This window comes from Ovis aries, chromosome 1, assembly GCF_016772045.2.
Source record: "Ovis aries strain OAR_USU_Benz2616 breed Rambouillet chromosome 1, ARS-UI_Ramb_v3.0, whole genome shotgun sequence".
NCBI classification, from domain to species: Eukaryota; Metazoa; Chordata; class Mammalia; order Artiodactyla; family Bovidae; genus Ovis; species Ovis aries.
In genome coordinates, this window is record NC_056054.1 from 101,258,126 (window position 1) to 101,281,588 (window position 23,463).

The window sequence follows — 23,463 nt, forward strand, 5'->3', positions numbered from 1 at the left end:
AACCTTCCCGGACTGGTGTGTTCTCCCGGTCTTGGCAGCAGCCTTGGGAATGGACAGCACCATCTATGTCAGGGGTCTAGGGGATCTCCTGTGTGTGAGAGGGCATGTTACATTCTCCTTGGGGTGGTGGGTGAGATGGTTGGTTCATTAAAAGAAAGCACAAATTAGCGACTTCCCTGGTGGTCTAGTGGGTAAGATTCCACATTCCCAGTGCAGGGGCCCAGATCTGATCCCTTGTCAGGGAAATAAATCCTACATGCCACAATTAAGAGCCTGCACAGCCAAATACATAAATGTTTTTTTTTTTAAAGATTAAAAAAAAATAGTTTAGGAACACTGATTGATAGTCTCACTCTGCCAGCTCTTCTTGTGACAACCACCTTCAAAAATCTTCAGGTTCTGTCTGGCCATAAAAGTGAGATTTTGGCACCATTAGCATAGTACTGTAATCACTGGCATGAACTAGTCATCATAACTACCCCACCCCTTGGTCCTCTTCAGGACTTTCCTGTGCAAGATACAAAGGGTCAACAGAGGAGGAGTCATAGGCCCAGTGCCCCCAGAGACAAGGTGATCTCAGGAAGAGGTTCACCAGTTTATTTTTTAGAAAAATCATTTCCAACAGCTCATGTGAAAACAGCACAGTGAGTGGCTTGTGGCCGTGGCAGGCAGATGGAGACATGGCTAACTACATGTCAACAGCCTGGGTTTGGCTTTAAAAGGAGAAGCTGCTAAGGGTCAGAGGCTGAGAGAGCAGAGTGAAGCCAGGTCTCTGCAGAACGGAGGGTTCAAAATGTGGAATGCAGCTAGGAGCCGGAGTGGGGGGCTGGGAGGCTGCTTCAGAGCCAGATGTCAGAGCTGCAGTCGCCCCCAGGGTAGCGGAGCTCATGGGCCAGGGCTGGGCCAAGGGGCTCCTTCCCAAAATCCACCAGGAAGTTGGGGTTCAACTTCAGCCCTCCCCTTACTGTGTCTACGTCAATCTGCAGCATCACAGAGCCTTCCCTGGCGGAGACAGGGCAGGAGAAGAAAGAGGTCAGGGGCCACCTCTCCTTCAAAGTTAGGTAAGTGTTGGGGGAGGGAAGAGGGCTTCCTGAGGAGGGAGCAGAGTCTGCAAGCAGAGCTGAGGAGTCTTCAGGAAGCCCAACCCCTCTGGGAGAGGAGGGCTGGGAGGGGAGCCAGGCTGTCTCCTTACCTGATGAGATCAGGGTAAAACTGCTTGTCCCAGGCACTGTACAGCGATGTGGTGACATAGAGACGGGTCCCATCCAAGCTGAGCTGGATCATCTGAGGGCCTCCAGCCACTTGCTTCCCCTTGGGAAAACCAGGGGTCAGACCCCAGGGTTACATACAGGTCGTGGGAATCAGTGGCACCACTCAAACCCTGAGAGATGTTCAGCTGCGGCCCAGCCCTCTCCCCCCATACTTCTCCAGCAGGGATCTGAGGGACCCTTGATCTGTGGGGGAGACAGCCTCACCTTGACCACCAGGGGCTCTGGCTGGCACTTCAGCTCCTGGTCCTCCAAGACCTGCACAGGGCCTCCCTTAACAATGCTGCCCCCGAGGAAGATCTGGATGGGGAGGTACAGAGCAGAAAGGAGGACAGTGGTGGGCGGTGAGGACATTCCAGGAAGAGCACCTCACTTCCTCACATTCCCCACGTGCAACCACGATTCCCTGTGGTGCTGGCCTGAACATCCCTCAGCCCCCATCTCTGCTTTTCCTGCACCTTCTTTATCATCCCCCAGGTACTTTGTACCCTTTGCCTCAGGTCTAGACATCTACTTCCTCCCTCCCTCCCTCTCCATCCTGCTGGGACCCCACCTGTCCCACGAGGCGGGGCCTCTTGGGGTCAGAGATGTCATACTGTCGCAAGTCCCCATGCAGCCAGTTGCTGAAGTAGAGGAAGCGGTCGTCCAGGGACAGCAGGATGTCAGTGATCAGGCCTGGGGGTAGGGGGTGGGGTCCACAGGCTTTAGGGACTCTTGTTCCCCAGCCCAGAAATCAACGTTCCAATTCCCATGCTCCCCCGAGCACTCACTTGGCATTTCAGGCAGTATCCAACCCTTCACTTTCTTGGAGGGCACCTGGATCACCTTCTCCACTGACCAAGTCCCTCCCTGCATTGGGGTTAAGAGGCAGAGAGGGGAGCCTGTCAGAGCTGGGTGATGGGTGTCAGGTCTGTCTCCCTAGAGTGTACTGTCTGCAGAGACAGAGTAGGTATAGGTCTTGCCGCTAGGGTCTAGCTCCCATGCAGACCTTCCTAAGGCAGGGATCATGTCTGTTTTCCCCTTGTATTCCCAGCACTTAGCACAGTGTGTGTGTGTGTGTGTGTGTGTGTGTGTGTGTGTGTGTGCGCGCGCTAAGTTGCTTAAGCTGTGTCCGACTCTTTGCGACCCTATGGACCTCAGTCCACCAGGTTCCTCTGCCCATGAATGGGGTTCTCCTGGCAAGAATACTGCAGTGGATTGCTGTGCCCTGCTCCAGGGGTTCTTCTCCACTGAGGGATCAAACCCACGTCTCTTTACATCTACCTGCATTGGTAGGTGGGTTCTTTACCACTAGCACCACCTCAGAAGCCCTAGCACAGTGCCTGACTCACTAAATATTTTTTGAATGAATGAATGAATATGGCCAGTTGGGGCTTAGGGAGAAATTAGCCTAGGACAGAGAAGAGAGGCAGGGCGGGTGCCTTATTTTTAATTCCTGGGAAGTCTGGGTTGGTGGAGCCAGAGGAGGAGGAGGCCTGGGTCACCCTGAGGGAGAAGGGAGTGACACAGTACAGAAGCTGGCAGACAGTGGACAGGACTGCTGGGAGGAGAGGGCCAGAGCTCACATCACCTGGTTCTTGTAGAAGCGCTGGATGTTGGAGCCAAGGGCACAGCCCACGAAGCCCTGGTCGGCTGCCGGGTTGTGTAGGAAGCGGATCTCCAGGGGGATGAGACCGTCCTGCATAGTTAGGGTCTGCACCCTCTCACGGCGCTGCCAGTCCCACACGTGTAAGCGCTGCCCATACAGCCCTGGGGTGGAGACGTGGCCGAAAGATGGAATCAGGATCAGGGCAGGAGAGCCTGGGCCAAGGCTGGGGCCCAGCCCAGGGTAGAAGGATGAAAGATGGGTTGGAGGGATCAGAAGGATGCTTGAGCAAGTCAGAGCACTCAGCACATCCTATACCATCACCCCAGGGTTCCGAGATCCACATGAGGGAAGTAAGATGGCTGGAGAGTGGGGGTTTGGAAGAGAAAAGCAGGGGTTCATGTGAGCAGGCTCCAGCCAGCCCATGGGTATACAGGGGATTCTCACCTGCCTCCACATCAGTAGGGTTGAAGCCATCTTGTAACACATTGGGAGCTGCCCATTCAGTACTGATCATGACATTGTGTCGAGGTTGATACCAGAAGTCATAGCCCATAGGCGCAGCACCTCCAGGCCGCTCCCACGTCCCCTTCACCTCAAATGTCTCTCCATCCAGGAGCACAAAACCCCCTGAGCAGTGAGGAAAGTCAAGCGGTAGGTAGAGGTGGTGGAGACAGCACCTGCATTCAGCCCTCACCCCAGGCCTGTCCAGGAGGCTCCGAGCCTATTGCCCGGTGCTCCTCCTTGCTGGGTTTGCCAGGTCCTTAGATTCAGGAGGTGGATTTGGCCACCTGTCCAAAGGGTCCCACCCAGAAGGCCAGGTGAAAGGTGGGGACTTGCTCTGGCGTCCCTGCGTCTCATCAGTTCCTCCCTCTCCCAGACCACAGGGTCCATTTTTCCTCCCTTGAGCCAGGATCTTTTGGGACTCTGTACCCTATGCTTCCTTTGCCCAGCCTCCTATTTTCAGTGTAGGATTCCTGCCAGAGTCTAAACTCCATTCTGCTCACTACATTTTTTTAGACAGAGAAAATGCTATTAATTTGTAATTCGACACGAGTCCCCACTATGTTTTTCCCTAGCTGAGTAGGTTGTGACGCCTTGCCATTTCTTTGCAAATGTAAATAGATGTCTACTCCTAAGTGTTTTTAAATCTTGGAATGTCATGCAACCCATCTTCTAGAAAAAGCAGTTAAATGGAGTCTAATGCAGTAACCTTGATCTAATGCAATCTAATGCAGTAATTTACTGCAGTCTAATGCAGCAATCAGTAAGGCCACCCATGACCTTAACTGATAGTTCACTCCAAGCCCCTTGGGTGGAAAGCTCTGGTGAAACAGGTGAGGCTGGGAGAGAAGTAATACAGCACGGTGATTAGGACATAAATTGGGGAGCCACAGTGCCAGGTTTGAGTTCCAGCTCTGCCACTTAATAGCTGCTGACTTAACCAGTCTGTGCCCCAGGTTCCTAACATGTAAAACAGGGATCATGGTAGCATCTATCTCGTAGGTTGCGTCTGGCACATAGTAGACATTTCATGTAAAAGCTATTGATCACACCATAAGTGAGCAAGTAGCTGTGACAATTAAGGATCCCAAGGATTGTAAGATTTGCTCTTGAATTCAGGAAGGCTGATATTAAATGTATCTGTTTTCTGAGGCCATGTCTGTACTCTCTCACATTCCCCATGGCAGACCAGAACTTGTAAGTGAATTCATCATTCAAGGCTCATTCTCATAAAAATAATTGAAACAGCTAAAGTTACACACATGTGTGCTAAGTCATTTCACTTTTGTCTGACTGTGTTCAACCCTATGGACTGCAGCCCACCAGGTTTCTCTGTCCATGGGGTTCTCTAGGCAGGAATACTGGAGTGGGTTGCCCTGCCCTCCTCCAGGGGATCTTCCTGGCCCAGGGATTGAACCCACATCTCGTACGTCAACCTGCATTGGCAGCTAAGTTCTTTACCACTAATGCCAGCTGGGAAGACCAAAGTTACATGATTATTATTTAAATATTGGATGAGACCCCCCCTCTGATTCTCCCGGGAAGGTCATTCCATCCCTCCCATAGTTTGGAGTCCGCTTCCCTCACAGGTGTGCCTACAATACCTTTGCCATTGCCCTTGGGGTCTCCCAGGGAACTGATCATCACCTCCCCACTGGCCAGACAGTGGCTGGTGTGGAGGTAGCCCAGGTCACACTTGGCATGGATCTCCTTGGGTTCGATGACCTGGAGAGGGGTAAGGAATGATGTCAGAAACTAACAGGGCCAGGAGTCTCCACTCCTTACTCCTCCCCTCTCACACTCCTACTTGCTGACCCACCCTCTTTTCCTTTCAAACAGGGACACAATTTTCCCTGTAGGAATATGGCAAAGGTTCAGTCTGCAGAGCAGCAGTGGCGTCAGACTGACAACTCTCTGGCAGAAAGCTGGAATTTCTCTCCTCCCTCCTCCCCGTTCCTCCCCAGTCTTGAGGGCATTCACAGCCCTTTGAGACCATAAGCTCCTCCCAGGCTGGGAGGATGCCAGTGTCAATTCTGTATCACCAGCGGCCAGCAGTGAGTGCCTGGCACAAAGAGGGCACTCAGCAAAGTGTTGAAAGGAGGGATCAGAGGCTCCGCCTAAGGGAAACCCTGGCCTCACGAACTCACTGGGGAAGAAATGGCTCCTTCAGCTCAGAGTGAAAAACAAGAGCCTCCTTCCTCCCTTGTGGTGCCTCTGGGTGACAATGACCCAGCACATATGGTAACTCTCCTCCAAAGTCCAGCCCCGCTCCCTGCTGCCAAGCCTGACTCTGCGCAGGAGCCCGAGGCAGCTGCTGTAGGGGCAGCTTTCCTGCCCATAGGCTGCCCCAGGCGCTGAGCACATTAGGGGCTCAGAGCTGGCTAGGGCAGAGGACGTGCCTTGTGCAGCTTTGGAGCACGGGGCTCGGTGGCCACGTCCACCACATAGACTCGGGAGGAGATGAGGCTGGGCAGCACCAGCTTGGTGCGTGACTTGGTGCTGTCCCCGAAGCAGCTGCTGCAGGTGTTCCATCCTGAGTGATGCAGTTCGTCCTTCAGGTTGGGCATGGGCAGCCGGTGGATGACCTAGCAGAGGAGAGCAGGTATGGGCGGTGCTTATCCAGACCATGCCTCTGTGCACTTTTCAAAAAGGGGCTCCCGACCCACTGCAACTGGCAGCAGAGCACAGCCGTGATTCCAGCACTGACCTTGCACATGGGTGGGGGTGCTCTTGTGCAATGAGCAACCTGAACAACCAGACCCAGGGAGGGTGAAGAAGGATGGAGCGGGGAGGGCATTGTCAGGGCAGTCTAGAGGAGGGGGTCTTAGGGCCCACTGGTGTCCAAGCACCACCTCACCTGGGAATACTGGGGAGACTTGGGGTTAACATCCACAGTGGCCAGGTAATCTGGGGCTTCAATGCCCGTGTTTCGGTAAATGCAGGGCAGGTAGACAAGCTCCTCCCTGGGTCCTACAGGGTAGAAAGCAGGCAGTGGGGGTGACAGGCTGGGGAGGAGGGCCAGACTTATGTGCAGGGTGTGCCAGCAACAGGGTCAGTAACAGGCACTGGCTTGCCCACTCCTGGGGATGCTGGATCTCAACATTTTCACACTTACCTTTCATGGCCTCCAGAGGGGAAGGGTAGCCAGGTCCGCACTTCCCACACTTGGTCGCTGTGGAAACAATGGCGCTTGTTGGCTGGCCCACGCTCTGGAGGGCCAAGGCTCCTTCCTTACATGCTGCAGCCCCCAATCCTCCCATCCCGCCACTGGCCAAGGCAGAGGCACCATCCCAGGTCCCCTCCAGACCCTCCTGAGTGTGTGGGAGTGGTGGGAAGAGTTGCAGAGATACACTTGAAGGTGCACAGACCCTCAAGCAGGATCCAGGGGAGGCAGGAGAAGGGTAAGTGCAGGGGAGGCTGTCTGGTGCAATGGTTATGACATTGACTTGAGCCCCCATCTCAGCTGGTCACTGACTGGCCATGGGAACTTAGACACATCACTTAACCTTGGCCTCAGTTTTCACATCATCTGTAAAAAGAGGGTAATAAGAATACCACAGTGGGCTTGTATGAGAAATAAACCAGGAGTTGAAGTCAAGTGTGGGGCTGTGTACTTGCCTGGGAGCAGCCAGTAAACCCTGGCTGTGCTTGAGGAATAGCCCTCAGGTGGCGCCTATTCATCTCATTTCACTTGAAAGGCATCTAAGCCAGGAGCTGGGATACTTCCTGCTTCCCTCCCCTCTGGGTCCCGACCTCAGGGTGCCAGCCAGCGCTAGGGTTATATAACCAAGAGTCTGGGAAGGGTTAGGAGAAAGTTCAAGGCTGCAGGACTGATGCCAGCTGAAGATCCTTAGATCCTTAGAAATTGGTTTCTACCCCTGTGTGGGCCCCATCCACTTGGTTTATCTGCAAACCAACCCTGGAAAGTTCAGATGCCCAACCACCAGAGCTGTAGGAAGTGGCCCTCTGTGTCCCCTGATGTCTGCCAAGAGAAGCCACGTGGATCTAGGGGACCAAAGTCTGGAACCAAAGTCAGTCCCTGACAAGGATGGCTACCACTAGGCATTAAGCATCAGGATTTGGGGCCTAACCTGGAGGAAGGGCTGAGGAATAAACAGAGGGAGCTGTAGGCCAGAAAAAACCCTGGAGTGGAGTTCACAGGACTTGAAACAGCCTCCCTGGGGGAGCATGGCCAGTCTGGTGCCTGGGCTCAGGCCCTCAGCCAGGGAGCCAGGCCCGCTACTTGCAGCAGCCACGTGAATTAGGAGTCTGAAAGGCAGTAACAGCATTGTAGAGTCCAGAGTGTGGTTTCAAGGTCCAGGTTTGACATCTACTCTCTCCATTTTCTCCCCTTTGCCTAAAAGGGCTAATAATACCTCACCTTCTTCTCTAAGTGGCCGTGAAGGCCAAACAAGACAAAGTATTCAGAAGTACTTTCAGGTGAGAAATGTATAAATATGGGTAGGGCTGTGCCAGAGATCCAAGGTAGTGCCTGGTGCCCAGAAAGAGGGCTGGGCTGGGCTGGGACAGGTGAGGCCCAGCCCCAAGGAATTAATACTTGTTCAGCTCTACAACCAAGCTGCGTCAGGGTCTGGCACAGGAGGGGAGGGGGAGGGGAAGGAGGTTGCCAGAAACAGAATGGAAGGAGGTTCAAAACTCCAAGACATCAAGGGACTTCCCTGGTGGTCCACTGGTTAAGAATCTGCCTTGCAGTGCAGGGGATGTGGGTTCGATCCCTAGTTGGGGAATTAAGATTCTGCAGGCAGTAAGGCTACTAAGCCCACAGCTCTGGAACCCATGCACCACAACTAGAGAACCCTCGCTGCAATTAAAAGATCCCTGGTGCTGCAACTAGGACCCCATGCAACCAAATAAATGAATAAAAATGTGAAACAAACAAACAAACCAAAACTCCAAGACATCAAGACAGAGATACAAAAACTGCAAAGCCAGAGACTGAGAGAGAAGTAAAGGTATGAAGGAGGTGTGTTGTGAAGGAGGTATCGCCCCAAGCACTATCCTCCCATCCCAGAGCCCAAGTGCCCCATGCCCCAACACCCACAGCATTTCCCCCAGTCAGGGTCAGGCCCTGAGAGCCACTCAAACTCCACTGAGCATCAGTCCTCTTTCTAGGGGAGCATCTATCTTAAGCATTTCAAGCAACATTCTCTGAATATCTTTGGGTTGGAGATGAGCCCAGGGGTTCTTCCAAAGCCAGGCTGGCTTGTTGGGCATTCCATCAGTACAGGAAAGAGCCAGGTCTCAGGAGACAAGAACCTCAATACTCCCAAGCAGACCCAGGCTCCTCCTCAGCCTGACATCAAGAAGTCCACGGACAGGGGGACAGGAGAGCTTGGAGACTTGGAGGACTGAGCAGGTGGAGGCACTGAGACAGCCTGAAACAGCCCTTCTCCCCGCCCCCCGTTTTAAGAGAGTGTGGGGGCTCCCTGACCTCCCTCCTGGAGTGATCGGTGGGGCAGGATGGCTGGAGAGCGCCCTGGCCGCGGCCGGCCGGGTTCCCTAGTGACTGCAGCGAGAAGCTGGCCTAGGGCTGGAGCAGGGTGGTCAATCTCCCATGGTAACTGTCGCGGCACAGTTGCTCCTAAGTGCCCTCACCCGCACGTATTTTCTCAGCTGCTGCAAGGCGCCCTGGTCCCAGGCTGCAGCTGCGGAGCTGGGTTGGAGCCCAAGGTCACCCTTCCCAGCAGTCCCTCTGCCTTCCCAGACGGACGATTCCAGAACTTTGGCTCTGGGAAATGCAGGGGTGGGGTGGCGACGGTGGAGCAGAGCCGCGCAGCTCCCGCCGCTAACCAGCTCCGGCTCCAGGTTTTCGGTCACTTCCTGGAGCGGGGCGGGCCAGCGGCGGGCCGCGCACGGTGGTCGGAAGCCCCGCTCCTTACCCATGCCGCTCGCTGGTGCGCTTTGCTCCCGAGGGGTCTGCCAGGAGTGGGCAGAAAGAGAAGGCTGTGCAGGTGTCCAGGCTGGCTGGCTGTGCGGGAAAGGGGCACCGGGACCGAATTTATACAAACAATTGGGGTGGGCGGGGCAGGGGGAGGGCCCGGGCCGCCGCTAGGAGGGAATGACGGATAGCGGCTGGCCAGCTGGGGCACTTTCAAACGGCCTGGGCAGCTGTTTGTGTGAGAGTGCAAGTGTGTGTGCGCGAAGGAACCTGAGCGTGTGCAGATGTGCGCTGTGTCTGAGCACGTTTCCCTTTAGCGGGGTGGGTGCCTGGGCATGTGCTTCTGTGTATCTGGGCGGGCGCTGCCTGCGTGTGTGTGCGTGTGCCTGCGGGAGTGTATATCTGTGTCTGTGTGGCTATGTGAGGGCGCTTGTGTGTCACCATCTGTGGCTGTGTACGTGTGTGCCTGTGCACATCTGTGTACCTGCCAGAATGTTTATGCTTTTGTGGGCATGGGCACGTGTGTTTGCATGAGTGTGTATGCTCACACGTTTCTGGATCTCTCAACGCTCATCTCTGCACGTGGACCTGACTCTTGGCATTCAGAGACCCTGAGGACTGTGGGCTCATTTGCTCCCCCATCCGTAGCCAGGGTCAGCTCCCCCTTGAGGTTCCTTCTCATTCCAGACATCTGTGTCCCCTACCTCAGCTGCCCTGATAGGAGCCAGGGCGGGGTTGTGTGTCCAGGTTCCACCTGCCCCAGACCCATTCGCTCCTCATAAGCTTTGGAGTGGAAGGAAGCTCGGCAGTGCTCATTATCACCCTCTGCTACCCTCGTAAACCTCAGAAGGTGAAAGTGGAATGCTCCCCCTCATCTCCCAGCCTGGTGCCCTGACAACTCCTCAGGGCAGCGTAGTAGGGCCCGAGGACAGTCCAGTGTGATGCCATTGTCCCTAGCTGACCGTGACAGGCCCTAAAACTCAGGCTCTCCATCTATCCAGGATATAGTTCTCCAACTGGAGGATTCCATGACTGCTGAGCCTGCTAATAGAGTGTCCCAGCTCCTAGGCAAATGACAGCTACTTGCTCAAGAACTGAGGCATGGTTGAAGCCTGATCCCTTAACTCTCTGGGGGCTGCCCTCATCTGGGGAGCGAGGGTTTAGAGAGCTGGACAAGAGGACTCCCACAAATTGCTCTGCATCTCGAAACCAAGGGCCCCCTCTGTCATCAAACTTGGCTACGTGACTGGGGTAACCCCCACCCCCTTCTAGGAACCTGCTGGCTCTGGTCTCTGGAAGCCTCTTTCATCTCCTCGGATGAAAGCTGTGCGGTGAAGTTTTTATTGGAGAGTGAAAGCAACGTTTGGGCTTGAGGTTGCCAGTTGAAAAGAGCCACAGGGCTTCCAAACCAGAGTGGCAGGCAGGAGAGTGAGGCTGGGCTTCGGTGTGTGGTGTGCTGGGTGTCTGGCCTCCTGGTTCCCATGGATGAGGGATCATTTGACTCAGGGGAGGATGCTCTGTGGCTGCCCATGACCGGGGTCCTCTTATCCCCTCATCCCCAGTGTCACTCAGCCCCTCTTGGCTCTTTCCTGCTTCTACATTCTTGCCATTGTACTGTCACCCAGGCAGCTGACAAGGGGGTGCAGCTGTCCCGCGGGGGGGGGGGGCCCTGAGGGCTGCTTCTTCACCTTTGCCAGCTTCCTGCTTCCAGGCTGCCTCCACTCACCCTGCCCCATCCCTCTGGCCACCCTCATTCTGGGGTCTCTATTGCCTACCTCTTCTTTACTCTTCTACTTTTTGGCTTGAGGGAGACTAACAGTCAAGATCGGAAAGAGAAAGAACCCTCAGCCCCCGCCTTATCAAAAGTTCTTAACTTCAAAGAAGCTATTATTTACCTCGTCCCAGAGTCTGTCACGCAATGCAAGCTCTCTCATGCCCTGCGGCTCCACACTCTCACCTCTAGCCTCTTCCTGTGATTTTCTCTCAGAATCCTCACTCCAGAGCCTGCAAAGTTCTGGGGAAAGTTGTCCTAATCGGGGCTGCAGGTAGCGGCAACCCAGGGTCAGGGTTCAGACTGATAATGATAACGGAGAAGCACCCTTGGTGTAGTTGCTTCTTTGGGTCCGAACAGGGCTTGGGGTGAACTGTACCCCAATCAGCACGGGTCTCCTGAGTGCCCCTAGTACTGCCTCTCAGGAATTTCAGGGATCCCTTTCCTGAAACAGAGGCCAACCAGAGCTGGGCGAGTTGGACTTCAGTCTACTCACCTGGGTGGCCCTGCATGACGCCCTGACTCTGGGCATCCCCCAGCCCGAAACAGGGTGCTTGGGAAGGCTGGCGGGGTGGGTGTATTCCTTCTGTTGTTTCAAACCCCAGAGAAGCACAGTAAGTATTAGAGGTGATAGGTTATCAGGTTAACAGCTAGACAGCCAGGCGATTGTGTAACTGATTGTATAACCACTGCCTGAGCTTTGGCTGTGGCCTCCACAAACAGGAAGTGGGGTGTTCCTGGCTGAATTGGGGGCCCTGGAGCCGCAGCCACAGGGGGCGGGGGTGGGGGACGCTGCTGCTGCTGCTGCTGCTGCTGCTGCTAAGTCACTTCAGTTGTGTCCACCTCTGTGCGACCCCATAGATGGCAGCCCACCAGGCTCCCCCATCCCTGGGATTCTCCAGGCAAGAACACTGGAGTGGGTTGCCATTTCCTTCTCCAGTGCATGAAAGTGAAAAGTGAAAGAGAAGTGGCTCAGTCGTGTCCGACTCTGCGACCCCCTGGACTGCAGCCTCCCAGGCTCCTCCGTCCATGGGATTTTCCAGGCAGGAGTACTGGAGTGGGGTCCCCCCTTTTTCTTTCACCTGAAGCCCGATTTCTTTGGGACCCTGTAAACAGGCCCTGAGAACATTGATGGGGAAACAGGGAATTGAGGAAAGAAGTACTAAACCCAGTGAAGGGAAGGAAGAGGAGATGATGAACAACATGATGTATTTACAAAAGAAAAGAAACCTTGGTGTTCTTCATCTCTAGCAAAACAAAAGTGACAGGGAAGCAGTCGCAATTGGCCTGGGAATGATATTGGGAAGAAAGAAAAATTAAGTTATGAAATCTCCTCCCACGCACCAGCCCTTGTCTAGTGCCCAGTTTAACCCTTGTCCCAACCCGATCTTGTAAGTACATCATCTTTTCTCTTACAAAGAAACTGAGGCTCAGAGAGGGTCAAGGCAACTGACAGATGGTATGGCAGGATTTCCATCCAGATCTGTCTGATTCAGGAGCTCACAGTTTTTATAATCATTCCTTGGCATTTCTGTGTTTTGTTTTGCTTTGTTTGTTTGAAGGAGGAGGGTGGGGAGCATAGAAGGAATGTGGAAAGCTGTAGTGTTTTGTTTCTGAGAAATCTCAGGACATGGAGAATTTTTCTCTGAAAGGGGGAGAGGAGTGAGGAAGCAGCTGTCCTCAGCTTGGAACTGTGCAGTCTTGGTGGGGGGAGTGGTGAAGACTCCCCTGTGCTCCAGGAAAGACTGGGAGCATATACATCTGAATGCCAGCCTGGTTACCTTTGGAAAGAGGCAATGAAAGGAAGGGGATAATTTTCCATTATTTAAAAAATATACTTGTGCATTTTAAAAGATAACCAACAAGGGGAATTCCCTGGTGGTCCAGGGGTTAGGACTCAGTACTTTCAATGCTGTGACCCGGTTTCAAGCCCTGGTCAGGGAACTAAAATCCCACAAGCTACACAGCCAAAACAAAGCTGTGGCCAAAAAGAAGAAAAGAAAAGAGAACAAGTATGTGTTACTTTTGTAACCAAACTCCAAGTAAAGGTATTACAACAAAACAAACACACATATATATTAATATTAGAGAGAGAAAGGAAGGAGAGCAGGGTGGAAGGTCAGTGTGTTGCAGTCAGGGCCACAGTGGGGTCCCATGCCTTGGAGAAGGACTGGCTCTGGACCCTTCACACAGCAGCTGTCTCGCTAACCTGTCCATGCTCTCCTTTGGAAGACAAACGTGTGTGTGGTCATTCATGCATTCAATCTCCACAAACACCCTGTTTTGGAAGGCAAAGTGGTCAACAAGACAAAATTTCTATCAAAGAGGTGACATTCTAAGGGAGATGGCCTTAGAATATTATCGAATATCTTAGATAACAACTAATCAAGTAAATATATAAATAAGTAGGATCATTTCATATACGTTCTAGGGTGCTTCCCTGGTGGCTCAGATAGTAAAGAATCTGCCCACAATGCAGGAGAGTTGGGTTCAATCCCTGGGTCAGGAAGGTCGCCTGAAGAAGGACATGGCAACCCACTCCAGTATTCTTGCCTGGAGAATTCTATGGACAGAGAGCCTGGTGGGCTATACTCCATGGGGTCACAAAGAGTCAGACATGATTGACTAATGCTTCCATATAAGTGCTAGGAAGGAAGTCTGACAATGTTAAGGTGATAGAACAACATTCGATAGGGCTGTCTGGTATATACAGGGACAGATTTGTGTGCAAAAGAGCAGCATAAACAAACGAAGAGCCCAAGAACACACGAAGGTATACAAAAATGTCTGTAGCACACAAAGTAGCAGCCTGTGGCAGCCTGGAGCAGAACTGGCTGGACAGGTTGAGGTTTTAACCAGCTCAGAATTTCTGAGCCCTGCCCTGCTCATTTCTCCGCACTCTCAGAGGAAGAGAATTTACTGAGAACCTGTTACCAGGTGTGACTGGTGCCAGGCTGGGCGCTGCATGCTAGCAGCAGGCCCACAGCAAACTTGGAGAGGCAAGGACCTTTTTCCCTCATCCCATATTAATGAGACAGAATCTTACTAATTTATCCAGCTGCTTACCCTCATCTCGCAGTATCTCCTGTCTCTGAACAATGCTGAATTCAGAGCTTGCTGCCCAGACTTTCAACAAAGCTCAGAGAAGAGAAATAAAGAGAAAACCATAGTGCCCTCTGCCAGGGCTTCCTGCAAAGGGCAGAATGTGAGAGAGCCTCCTTCCTACCTCTAATACACGCAGAAATATCCTCCCTCTGGCCTGCAGCCGGTGCTTGAAACTTCACCACCCACTGTTTCTGTCTTTGTCTTGTGGGGTGACCTCTTCTCACCCCTGAGCTGCAAGGATTACCCCTGGGGTGGTAAGCCACAAGCACCTTAGCAGTGTGGTCAGATGTATGCCTCCCAGTGGGCAGTGCTGAGGAGTGGCTATTGGTCTAATGGCAAGAGCAAGGGAGACTCTAAAGAGGGGATAGAAAGTGCTTTAAAAGCGCTTAATTATTTTGTCTCTATTTCTCTTTTTCCCTTATTTATTTATTTTTTCTGGCCATGCCGGGTGATGCGTGGGATCTTAGTTCCCCTCCTCCTCCTCCTTTTTGTGTACAGTCGTGTAGTCCATGCGACCCCCTGGACTACAGCCTGCCAGGCTCCTCTGTCCATGGAATTATCCTGGTAAGAATACTGGAGTGGGTTGCCATTTCCTACTCAACGGACTCTTCCTGATTCAGGGGTCGAACCTGCGTCTTCTGCATTGGCAGGGGGGTTCTTTACCTCTGCACCCCCTGGAAAGCCCCGTAATTCACCTGCCAGGGATCAAACCCACACCCCCGGCCTTGGAATCGCAGAGTCTTTTTGTGGTTGTTGTTTGTTTATTTTTGGCTGTTCCAGGTCTTCGTTGCTCTGTGCAGGTTTTCTCTATGTGCGGGGGTTGGGGCCTACCCTTCGCTGTAGCGCTCTGGCTTCTCGATGTGGTGGCTTTGCTTGTTGTGGAGCACTATCTCTACGGCTCCCAGACTCTAGAGCACGGGCTCAGTAGTTATGGCACACACGCTTAGTTACTCCATGGCGTGTGGGGTCTTCATGGATCAGGGATCAAACCTGTGTCTCCTGCATTGGCAGACGGATATTTTACCACTGTGCCACTGGGGAAGCTGGGAAGCTTGGCGTCTTAACCACTGTACTTCCAGGAAAGTGCCTGTTCCTATCTCTTGAGAGAAAAAAAAAGAATAGCAAGTAGGATAGGGAGATCTCTCTCTTTCTCTCATTCTAGAAGGTGTCAATAAATATAAAAATAGAATGAATAGTATAATGAACCCACAGGCACATCATCCACTTTCAGTAAAAATCAGCTTATAACCCATTTTGTTTCAACTATACCTCCCAGCCTCCCTCTACCTTGGATTTCTTTTTTGGCAGTGAACTCTAGGCATAAGATGACTCCTCCCTTATGGCAGAACGCGAAGAACTAAAGAGCCTTTTGATGAAAGTGAAAGAAGAGAGTAAAAAAGTTGACTTAAAGCTCAACATTCAGAAAACTAAGATCATGGCATCTGGTCCCGTCACATCATGGCAAATAGATGGAAAAACAGTGGTAACAGCGGCAGACTTTATTTTTCTGGGCTCCAAAATCACTGCAGATGGTGATTGCAGCCATGAAATTAAAAGACGCTTACTCCTTGAAAGGAAAGTTATGACCAACCTAGACAGCATATTCAAAAGCAGAAACATTACTTTGCCGACAAAGGTCTGTCTAGTCAAGGCTATGGTTTTTCCAGTGGTCATGTATGGATGTGAGAGTTGGACTGTGAAGAAAGCTGAGCGCCGAAGAATTGATGCTTTTGAACTGTGGTGTTGGAGAAGACTCTTGAGAGTCCCTTGGACTGCAAGGAGATCCAACCAGTCCCTCCTATAAGAGATCAGTCCTGAATGTCCATTGGAAAGACTGATGCTGAAGCTGAAACTCCAATACTTTGGTCACCTGATGTGAAGAAGTGACTCATTAGAAAAGACCCTGATGCTGGGAAAGATTGAAGGCAGGAGAAGGGTTTGACAGAGGATGGGATGGTTGGATGGCATCACTGACTCAATGGACATGAATTTGGGTAAACCCCGGGAAATGGTGATGGACAGGGAGACCTGGCGTGCTGTGGTCCATGGGGTCACAAAGAGTTGGACACAACTGAGCAACTGAACTGAACAGATGGCTGTGCTGAGTCCTCGCTGCTCCTCGGGCTCACTCTGGCCGTGATGAATGGGGGCTACTTCTAGTTGCTGTGCTCGGGCTTCTCATCGCGGTGGCTTCTCTTGTTGCTGAGCGCAGGCTCCAGGACTCCCAGGTCTCAGTAGCTGCAGCCCGCGGGCTCTGTAGTTGCATTCCCCAGGCTCTGGAGCACAGGCTCAATGGTTCTGGCGCACAGGCTTCGTGCTCCGTGGCATGTGGGATCTTCCTGGACAAGGAATGGAACCCATGCCTCCTGCATTGGCAGGTGGATTCTTTACCACTGAGCCACCTGGGAAGTCCTTGATTTTCTGTTTAAATAAAGAGTCTGACTAGAACAAAAGTTGGGTCTTGTTATACATCTGGTCTACAAGAAGAAAAGGTGAAGTGGATTTGAAAATCAGTTCTGTGTTCCAGAAAAGATAATATCGGTTATAGGGACAGAAGTGAAAGTTTACCATCAGCCCCCACCAAGCCTTCCTCCCTTGCCAAGACTGGCTCCAGGAGAGCTGAGACAAAGGCCATAAAATGACTTTAATGCCATCATCTCCATCTTTATAGAGGCCCACTTGGCTTGCACCCTTTCAGTTAAGAGCCTGGGAAGAAAGAATTGCATCAGTCTTGGTTAATGGCCCAAATTAAGCCATGAAACCTGTTAATCAAGCCTTCATTTTGGACATGTTACAATACTGTAAATAAAATATCTAAAGGAAAATAAAAACCCTTCTATTTGAGACTGGACAGACCTTTGGTCCCTGGAGTCATATTCCTGAGTCACAGTTTCTCTACTAAGAATCGGGATGGGCAGGAACAAATCATCTCCTTCCCTGGGGAGCCCAGAGCCTCTGCTTTCTCACCTCAGCACCAAGATGCTGCCTGGGAAGAAGACAGGGGCTGCTTCTCCCAGAAAGACAGGAATCCCTGGGTCTGGGGGGACCTGTCCTTAGTTCTACTTGGAGTCAGAGGGAGGCCTGGGAAAAAGGCTTCACGCAGAGCCTCTGTCTTCCATACATTGGTCTGACCTTCTGTTTCCTTGAGGATCTCCCCAGGACCCGGAATATTAACAGTTTCTATTTGGTAAATAAATATTTGTGAGATTTCCTGTCTCAGCTTATCAAAAGTCTGCTCAGTAACCAAAGTTTAAAAGTTTCAAACTGAAAAACAGTGACTGTTCCCAGATCCAAAAATCTCCAACAAATTAATATTGGAAAAAGCACAACAGAAAAATGTGCCGAGAATATGAAAATGAATGATAAATGGCTAATAAACAAGAGAAGAGGTACTCAATCTCATTAATAACTATAGAAATGCTTGTTAAAATAGCAGTATGATATGATTTTCAAAAATAAAATGATTGATAATATTCAGGGTTGGAAGGAGTATGGGGGAAAGGTCATGCTTGTATTTTATTGGGAAGAGTATCAGTTCAGGTCAGTTCAGTCGCTCAGGTGTGTCCAACTCTTTGTGACCCCATGAATTGCAGCATGTCAGGCCTCCCTGTCCATCACCAACTCCTGGAGTTCACCCAAACTCATGTCCATCGAGTCGGTGATGCCATCCAGCCATCTCATCCTCTGTCATCCCCTTCTCCTCCTGCCCCCAATCCCTCCCAGCATCAGAGTTTTTTCCAATGAGTCAACTCTTCACATGAGGTAGCCAAAGTATTAGAGTTTCAGCTTTAGCATCAATCCTCCCAAAGAACACCCAGGACTGAACTCCTTTAGGATGGACTGGTAGGATCTCCTTGCAGCCCAAGGGACTCTCAAGAGTCTTCTCCAACACCACAGTTCAAAAGCATCAATTCTTTGGCGCTCAGCTGTCTTCACAGTCCAACTCTCACATCCATACATGACCACAGGAAAAACCATAGCCTTGACTAGACAGACCTTTGTTGGCAAAGTAATGTCTTTGCTTTTGAATATGCTATCTAGGATGGTCATAACTTTCCTTCCACGGAGTAAGCATCTTTTCCATTTCATAGTTGCAATCACCATCTGCAGTGATTTGGGAGCCCCGAAAAATAAAGTCTGACACTGTTTCCAGTGTTTCCCCATCTACTTGCCATGAAGTGTTGGGGCCAGATGCCATGATCTTCGTTTTCTGAATGTTGAGCTTTAAGCCAACTTTTTCACTCTCCTCTCTCACTTTCATCAAGAGGCTTTTGAGTTCCTCTTCACTTTCTGCCATAAGGGTGGTGTCATCTGCATATCTGAGGTTATTGATATTTCTCCCAGAAATCTTGATTCCAGCTTGTGCTTCTTCCAGCCCAGCGTTTCTCATGATGTACTCTGCATATAAGTTAAATAAGCAGGGTGACAATATACAGCCTTGACAGATTCCTTTTCTTATTTGGAACCAGTCTGCTGTTCCATGTCCAGTTCTAACTGTTGCTTCCTGACCTGCATACAGGTTTCTCAAGAGGCAGGTCAGGTGGTCTGATATTCCTATCTCTTTCAGAATTTTCCACAGTTTATTGTGATCCACACAGTCAAAGGCTTTGGCATAGTCAATAAAGCAGAAATAGAGTTTTTCCGGAACTCTCTTGCTTTTTTGGTGATCCAGCGGATGTTGGCAATTTGATCTCTGGTTCCTCTGCCTTTTCTAAAACCAGCCTGAACATCTGGAAGTTCACGTTCACATATTGCTGAAGCCTGGCTTGGAGAATTTTGAGCATTACTTTACTAGCATGTGAGATGGGTGCAATTGTGTGGTAGTTTGAGCATTCTTTGGGATTGGAATGAAAACTGACCTTTCCCAGTCCTGTGGCCACTGCTGAGTTTTCCAAACGTGCTGGCATATTGAGTGCAGCACTTTCACAGCGTTATCTTTCAGAATTTGAAATAGCTCAACTGGAATTCCATCACCTCCAGTAACTTTGTTCGTAGTGATGCTTTCTAAGGCCCACTTGACTTCACATTCCAAGAGTATAAATAGTGGAATATTTTAAGAATGCAATTTAGCAACACCTAGCAACATTTTAGGAGAAGGCAATGGCACCCCACTCCAGTACTCTTGCCTGGAAACTCCCATGAACGGAGGTCATGGGGTCACTGAGAGTTGGACACGACTCAGTGACTTCACTTTCACTTTTCACTTTCCTGCATTGGAGGAGGAAATGGCAACCCACTCCAGGGTTCTTGCCTGGAGAATCCCAGGGGTTCTCCTATGGGGTCCTATGGGGTCGCACAGAGTTGGACAGGACTGAAGCGACTTAGCAGCAGCAGCAACATTTTAAGGGGCTTCCCAGGTGGCTTTAGTGGTAAAGAACTCACCTGCCAATTCAGGAGACATAAGAGATACGGGTTCAATCCCTGGGTTGGGAAGATCTCCTGGAGAAGGGAATGGCAACCCACTCCAGTATTCTTGCCTGGAGAATCCCAAGGACAGAGGAGTCTGGTGGGCCAGATGGTCCATAGTGTTGGCAAAGAGTCAGACCTGACTAAAATGACTTAGCACAGCACAGCACAGCAACATTTTAATCAGAAATCTACTCTATGGAAAGACACGGATACAATACAGACAAGCACACTAATATGTGTATAGGCTGTTCATTGCAACATTGTTTGTAATAGCAAAAAGTTGAGAACAATCAATAGAGGAAATGGTTAAATATATCATGTAACATCAATAATATGGAACACCAAGTAATCAGAAGATATAGTTTTGTATTGTTCAGTCGCTCAGTCATGTCCAACTCTTTGTGACCCCATGGACCGCAGGATATCCAAGGAGTTGAGGGGTAAAAGGCAAAAAAAAAAAAGAGTATGATTCCATTTAATTAAAACTACATATAAAATTAATGCATTAAACCATGTGCACGCCAAGTCACTTCAGTCATGTCCAACTCTTTGCAACCCTATGGACTGTAGCCCTCCAGGATCCTCGGTCCATGGGATTCTCCAGGCAAGAATACTGGAATGGGTTGCCATGCCCTGTTCCAGGGGATCTTCCCGACAAAGGGGTCGAACCCACATCTCTTACACCTACCTGCCTTGGCAGGAGGGTTCTTTACCATTAGCACCATCTGGGAAGCTTGTTAAACCGTGTAGTTTTAATTAATTAATTGCTTAAATTAATTTATACTGCTGCTGCTGCTGCTAAGTCACTTCAGTCGTGTCCGACTCTGTGCGACCCCACAGACGGCAGCCCACCAGGCTCCGCCGTCCCTGGGATTCTCCAGGCAAGAACACTGGAGTGGGTTGCCATTTCCTTCTCCAATGCATGAAAGTGAAAAGTGAAAGTGAAGTCGCTCAGTTGTGTCCAACTCTTTGCGACCCCCTGGACTGCAGCCTACCAGGCTCCTCTGTCCATAGGATTTCCCAGGCAAGAGTACTAGAGTGGGGTGACATTGCCTTCTCCTTAATTTATACTAATTAGTTTAAATTATATATGTTTAACTTATATCTATGTATATTTATATGCTCATACAAAAGGGTTTGTAGACATAAAGTGAAAGTCACCCAGTTGCACCCACTCTTTGTGACCCTGGAATTCTCCAGGGCAGAGTCCTAGAGTGGGTAGCCATCCCTTCTCCAGGGGATCTTCCCATCCCAGGAAAACAAACTGGGGTCTCCTCATTGCAGGTGGACTCTTTACAAACTGAGCTATCAGGGAAGCCCTTTGCAGAGATAAATCTTCCTTTATTATATCAGGCATACCAAATGTAACTAACAATGGTTTTCTCTGAAGACTTGAAATATAGGGAGCAATTTAAATTTTTTATGTTATATATCAATTATGTATTTTTATCTTAATTTTTAAATTAAAAAAATTTTTGCGGCCACGTGGTGATCTTAGTTTCCCAACCAGGGACTGAACCTGCAACCTTGGCAGTGAAAGCTCAGAGTCCTAAATGCTGGGCCACCAGGGAATTCCCCAATTATGTGTTTTTAAAATTTAAAATTTTCAGTAGGCTTCAACTAAAAGCACAATTTGAAAATCGAAATAATGAAAGACTACAATAACACTGTTTCCTATTAGAAGAACAACATTTTAAAAGGTTAAAATCCAGTATTGGTGAGACATGAGGAAAACGGCACACTCATTTAGGACGGGTGAGAGTACCAGCTGGTGCCTTATTAACAAAATACAGTCTGTCAATACCTATCAAAATTGAAGCCGTGCATACCATTTTACATAGGAATTCCACTTCTAGGATGAGGTTCAGAGACACACCTGGACAAGTAGGCAAAACATAGGTAATAATGATAATAACAACAGCTATCACTTATTAAATGCTTACTAAGTCCTTGGTGCTGTTTTAAGGACTTAAAGAGGCATGAACCCAAGCCCCATACACAAGCATGCCTGCGCCAGGTACTTCTCTCAATTCTTTACATCCTCTGTTTAATCCTCACACGAGCACTGTGAAGTGAGTGCTCTTGTGGCCATTTGACAAATACGGGGGTTACACACACAAAAGGGAAATAACTTGCCAAAGTCATATAGGTAGGGAGCGGCAGAGGCCAGGATTTGAACCCAGGGAGTTGACTTTAGACTCTGTGCCTTTAAACCCTACACTAAAATGTGGTAAATCATATAATCTCCACAACAACTCCTTGGAATAGGTTGCTTTTTTATTTTATTGTTTGGGTCTGGCCAACACATACATCTCTTTTAAACTTAACCTAGGCCCCTGCATTGGAAGCACAGCGTCTTAACCACTGGACTGCCAGGGAAGTCCCCCCTCTTTTTTAACTTTGGTGGGAGACAGAACCCACCAACCACTACAGGAACCAAAAGACCAGGCCCTCACTCTCTCAAGTCCCCTTGTAGCCAGGAGCAAGCATGTGACTTGGCCCTGGACAGCCAGACTGTGACACAAATAAATAGTTCCAGCAGGGAGTAGGCTTTGGTGGCTGTGGGGCCAGGCAACTTTTCTGAGTGGACAGACAGCAAGGTGATAGAAGCCCTCAGGGTCCCACAACACTATGGTGCTGGGGCTGCGCTTGAAATCTGAGAGGCAGAAGTAGTGCTGGGAGAATGGAGTCTCAGGCCAGGAAAGACTCTGTGGCTGCTCCTGGCTGCAGTTCAAGCATGCTGGCTACTGGGGCCTCATGACTCAGGGGATCTGGTGGTGCTTGATAAACGGGAGTGATCCCTGAGGCTGTGACAAGTCAGTCTCAGAGGAAGAGTCCCCAGGGTGGCCCCCAAGGGTGCTGAGGCCCAGCCCACTTCAGCAAGTAAATGTACTTCTCTTGGTAAGTAGCTTTTGGATCCCAACAGAACCCAAGCATGGGGTTTTGTGACCTTAGCCCCGTCATGAACTGAGGATTACCTAATCCATCTAGCTGGCCCAGGGTCTCACGGGCCCCGGTGCTCCTCATCCTCAAATAGAGCTGGGTGGCGCCTAAAATTACCCTGAAGGCAGAAAGAAGCTACAGAATGCCCTGTTGTGTCCTCTAGTTTGCCCTGTCTCACCAAATAGCCTCTCTTCCTGCAGTTCCCTCCAGTGGCTTCAGGACAAGTTAGGCCTGAAAGATAATGGGAGAAAAAAATAAACAACATTCCAGCTTGGATTACAGCTGGCTGGCTCTCCACCATATACCATCACCAGCTTATTATTAAGAGACTGACAGCAAGAATTCTAAATAGATAAACAAGGTCCCACTGTATAGCACAAGGAACTATATTCAATACCTTGTAATAATCTATAATGGGAAAAAGAATCCAAAAAAAGAATCAGTTATATATGTGTATGTATATATATATATATGCTGCTGCTGCTAAGTCGCTTCAGTTGTGTCCGACTCTGTGCGACCCCGGAGACGGCAGCCCACCAGGCTTCCCCGTCCTGGGATTCTCTAGGCAAGAACACAGGAGTGGGTTGCCATTTTCTTCTCCAATTCATGAAAGTGGAAAGTGAAATTGAAAGTGAAGTCGTTCAATCATGTCCAACTCTTAGTGACCCCATGGACTGCAGCCTACCAGGCTCCTCCATCCATGGGATTTTCCAGGCAAGAGTACTGGAGTGGGGTGCCATTGCCTTCTCTGATATATGTATATATATGTATAAAACTGAATCACTTTACTGTATATCTGAAATGAATACAACATTATAAATTAACTATACTCCAATTTTTAAAAATGCTTAAACAAACCCATGGTTTAAGAAAAAAGATTAGTAGCAAGAATTCTAGAACCAGATTGCCTGTATTTGAATTCTGGTTCTACCAGTTCCTAGCTATATCAATTTAGGCAAATGTCTTAATCCCTCTGTAC

The 23,463-nt window shown here is 50.0% G+C and overlaps 1 protein-coding gene and 1 non-coding gene across 3 annotated transcripts; one reads left to right on the forward strand and one right to left on the reverse strand.

Annotated features, from left to right (window-relative positions):
- Positions 1–576: 576 nt before the first annotated feature.
- On the reverse strand, positions 577–9,350 carry SELENBP1 (selenium binding protein 1). Of its 2 annotated transcripts, none has more exons than XM_004002490.5 (12): positions 9,258–9,350; positions 6,473–6,529; positions 6,215–6,327; positions 5,757–5,942; positions 4,962–5,082; positions 3,301–3,483; positions 2,839–3,017; positions 2,039–2,117; positions 1,822–1,943; positions 1,476–1,568; positions 1,193–1,311; positions 577–1,002 (listed from the first exon to the last, which is right to left on the reverse strand). In XM_004002490.5, the coding sequence occupies exons 1-12, from the start codon at positions 9,259–9,261 to the stop codon at positions 840–842; spliced, it is 1,419 nt and encodes a 472-aa protein (XP_004002539.2). In that variant the 5' UTR covers positions 9,262–9,350; the 3' UTR covers positions 577–839. The 2 variants fall into 2 exon arrangements, with proteins under 2 accessions (XP_004002539.2, XP_042110758.1); XM_042254824.1 differs by having other exon boundaries at positions 8,974–9,350.
- A 3,549-nt stretch (positions 9,351–12,899) lies between these two features.
- Positions 12,900–12,971, forward strand: TRNAE-UUC (transfer RNA glutamic acid (anticodon UUC)). The gene has a single exon. It is a non-coding gene; the product is annotated as a tRNA-Glu (tRNA).
- Positions 12,972–23,463: the final 10,492 nt, after the last annotated feature.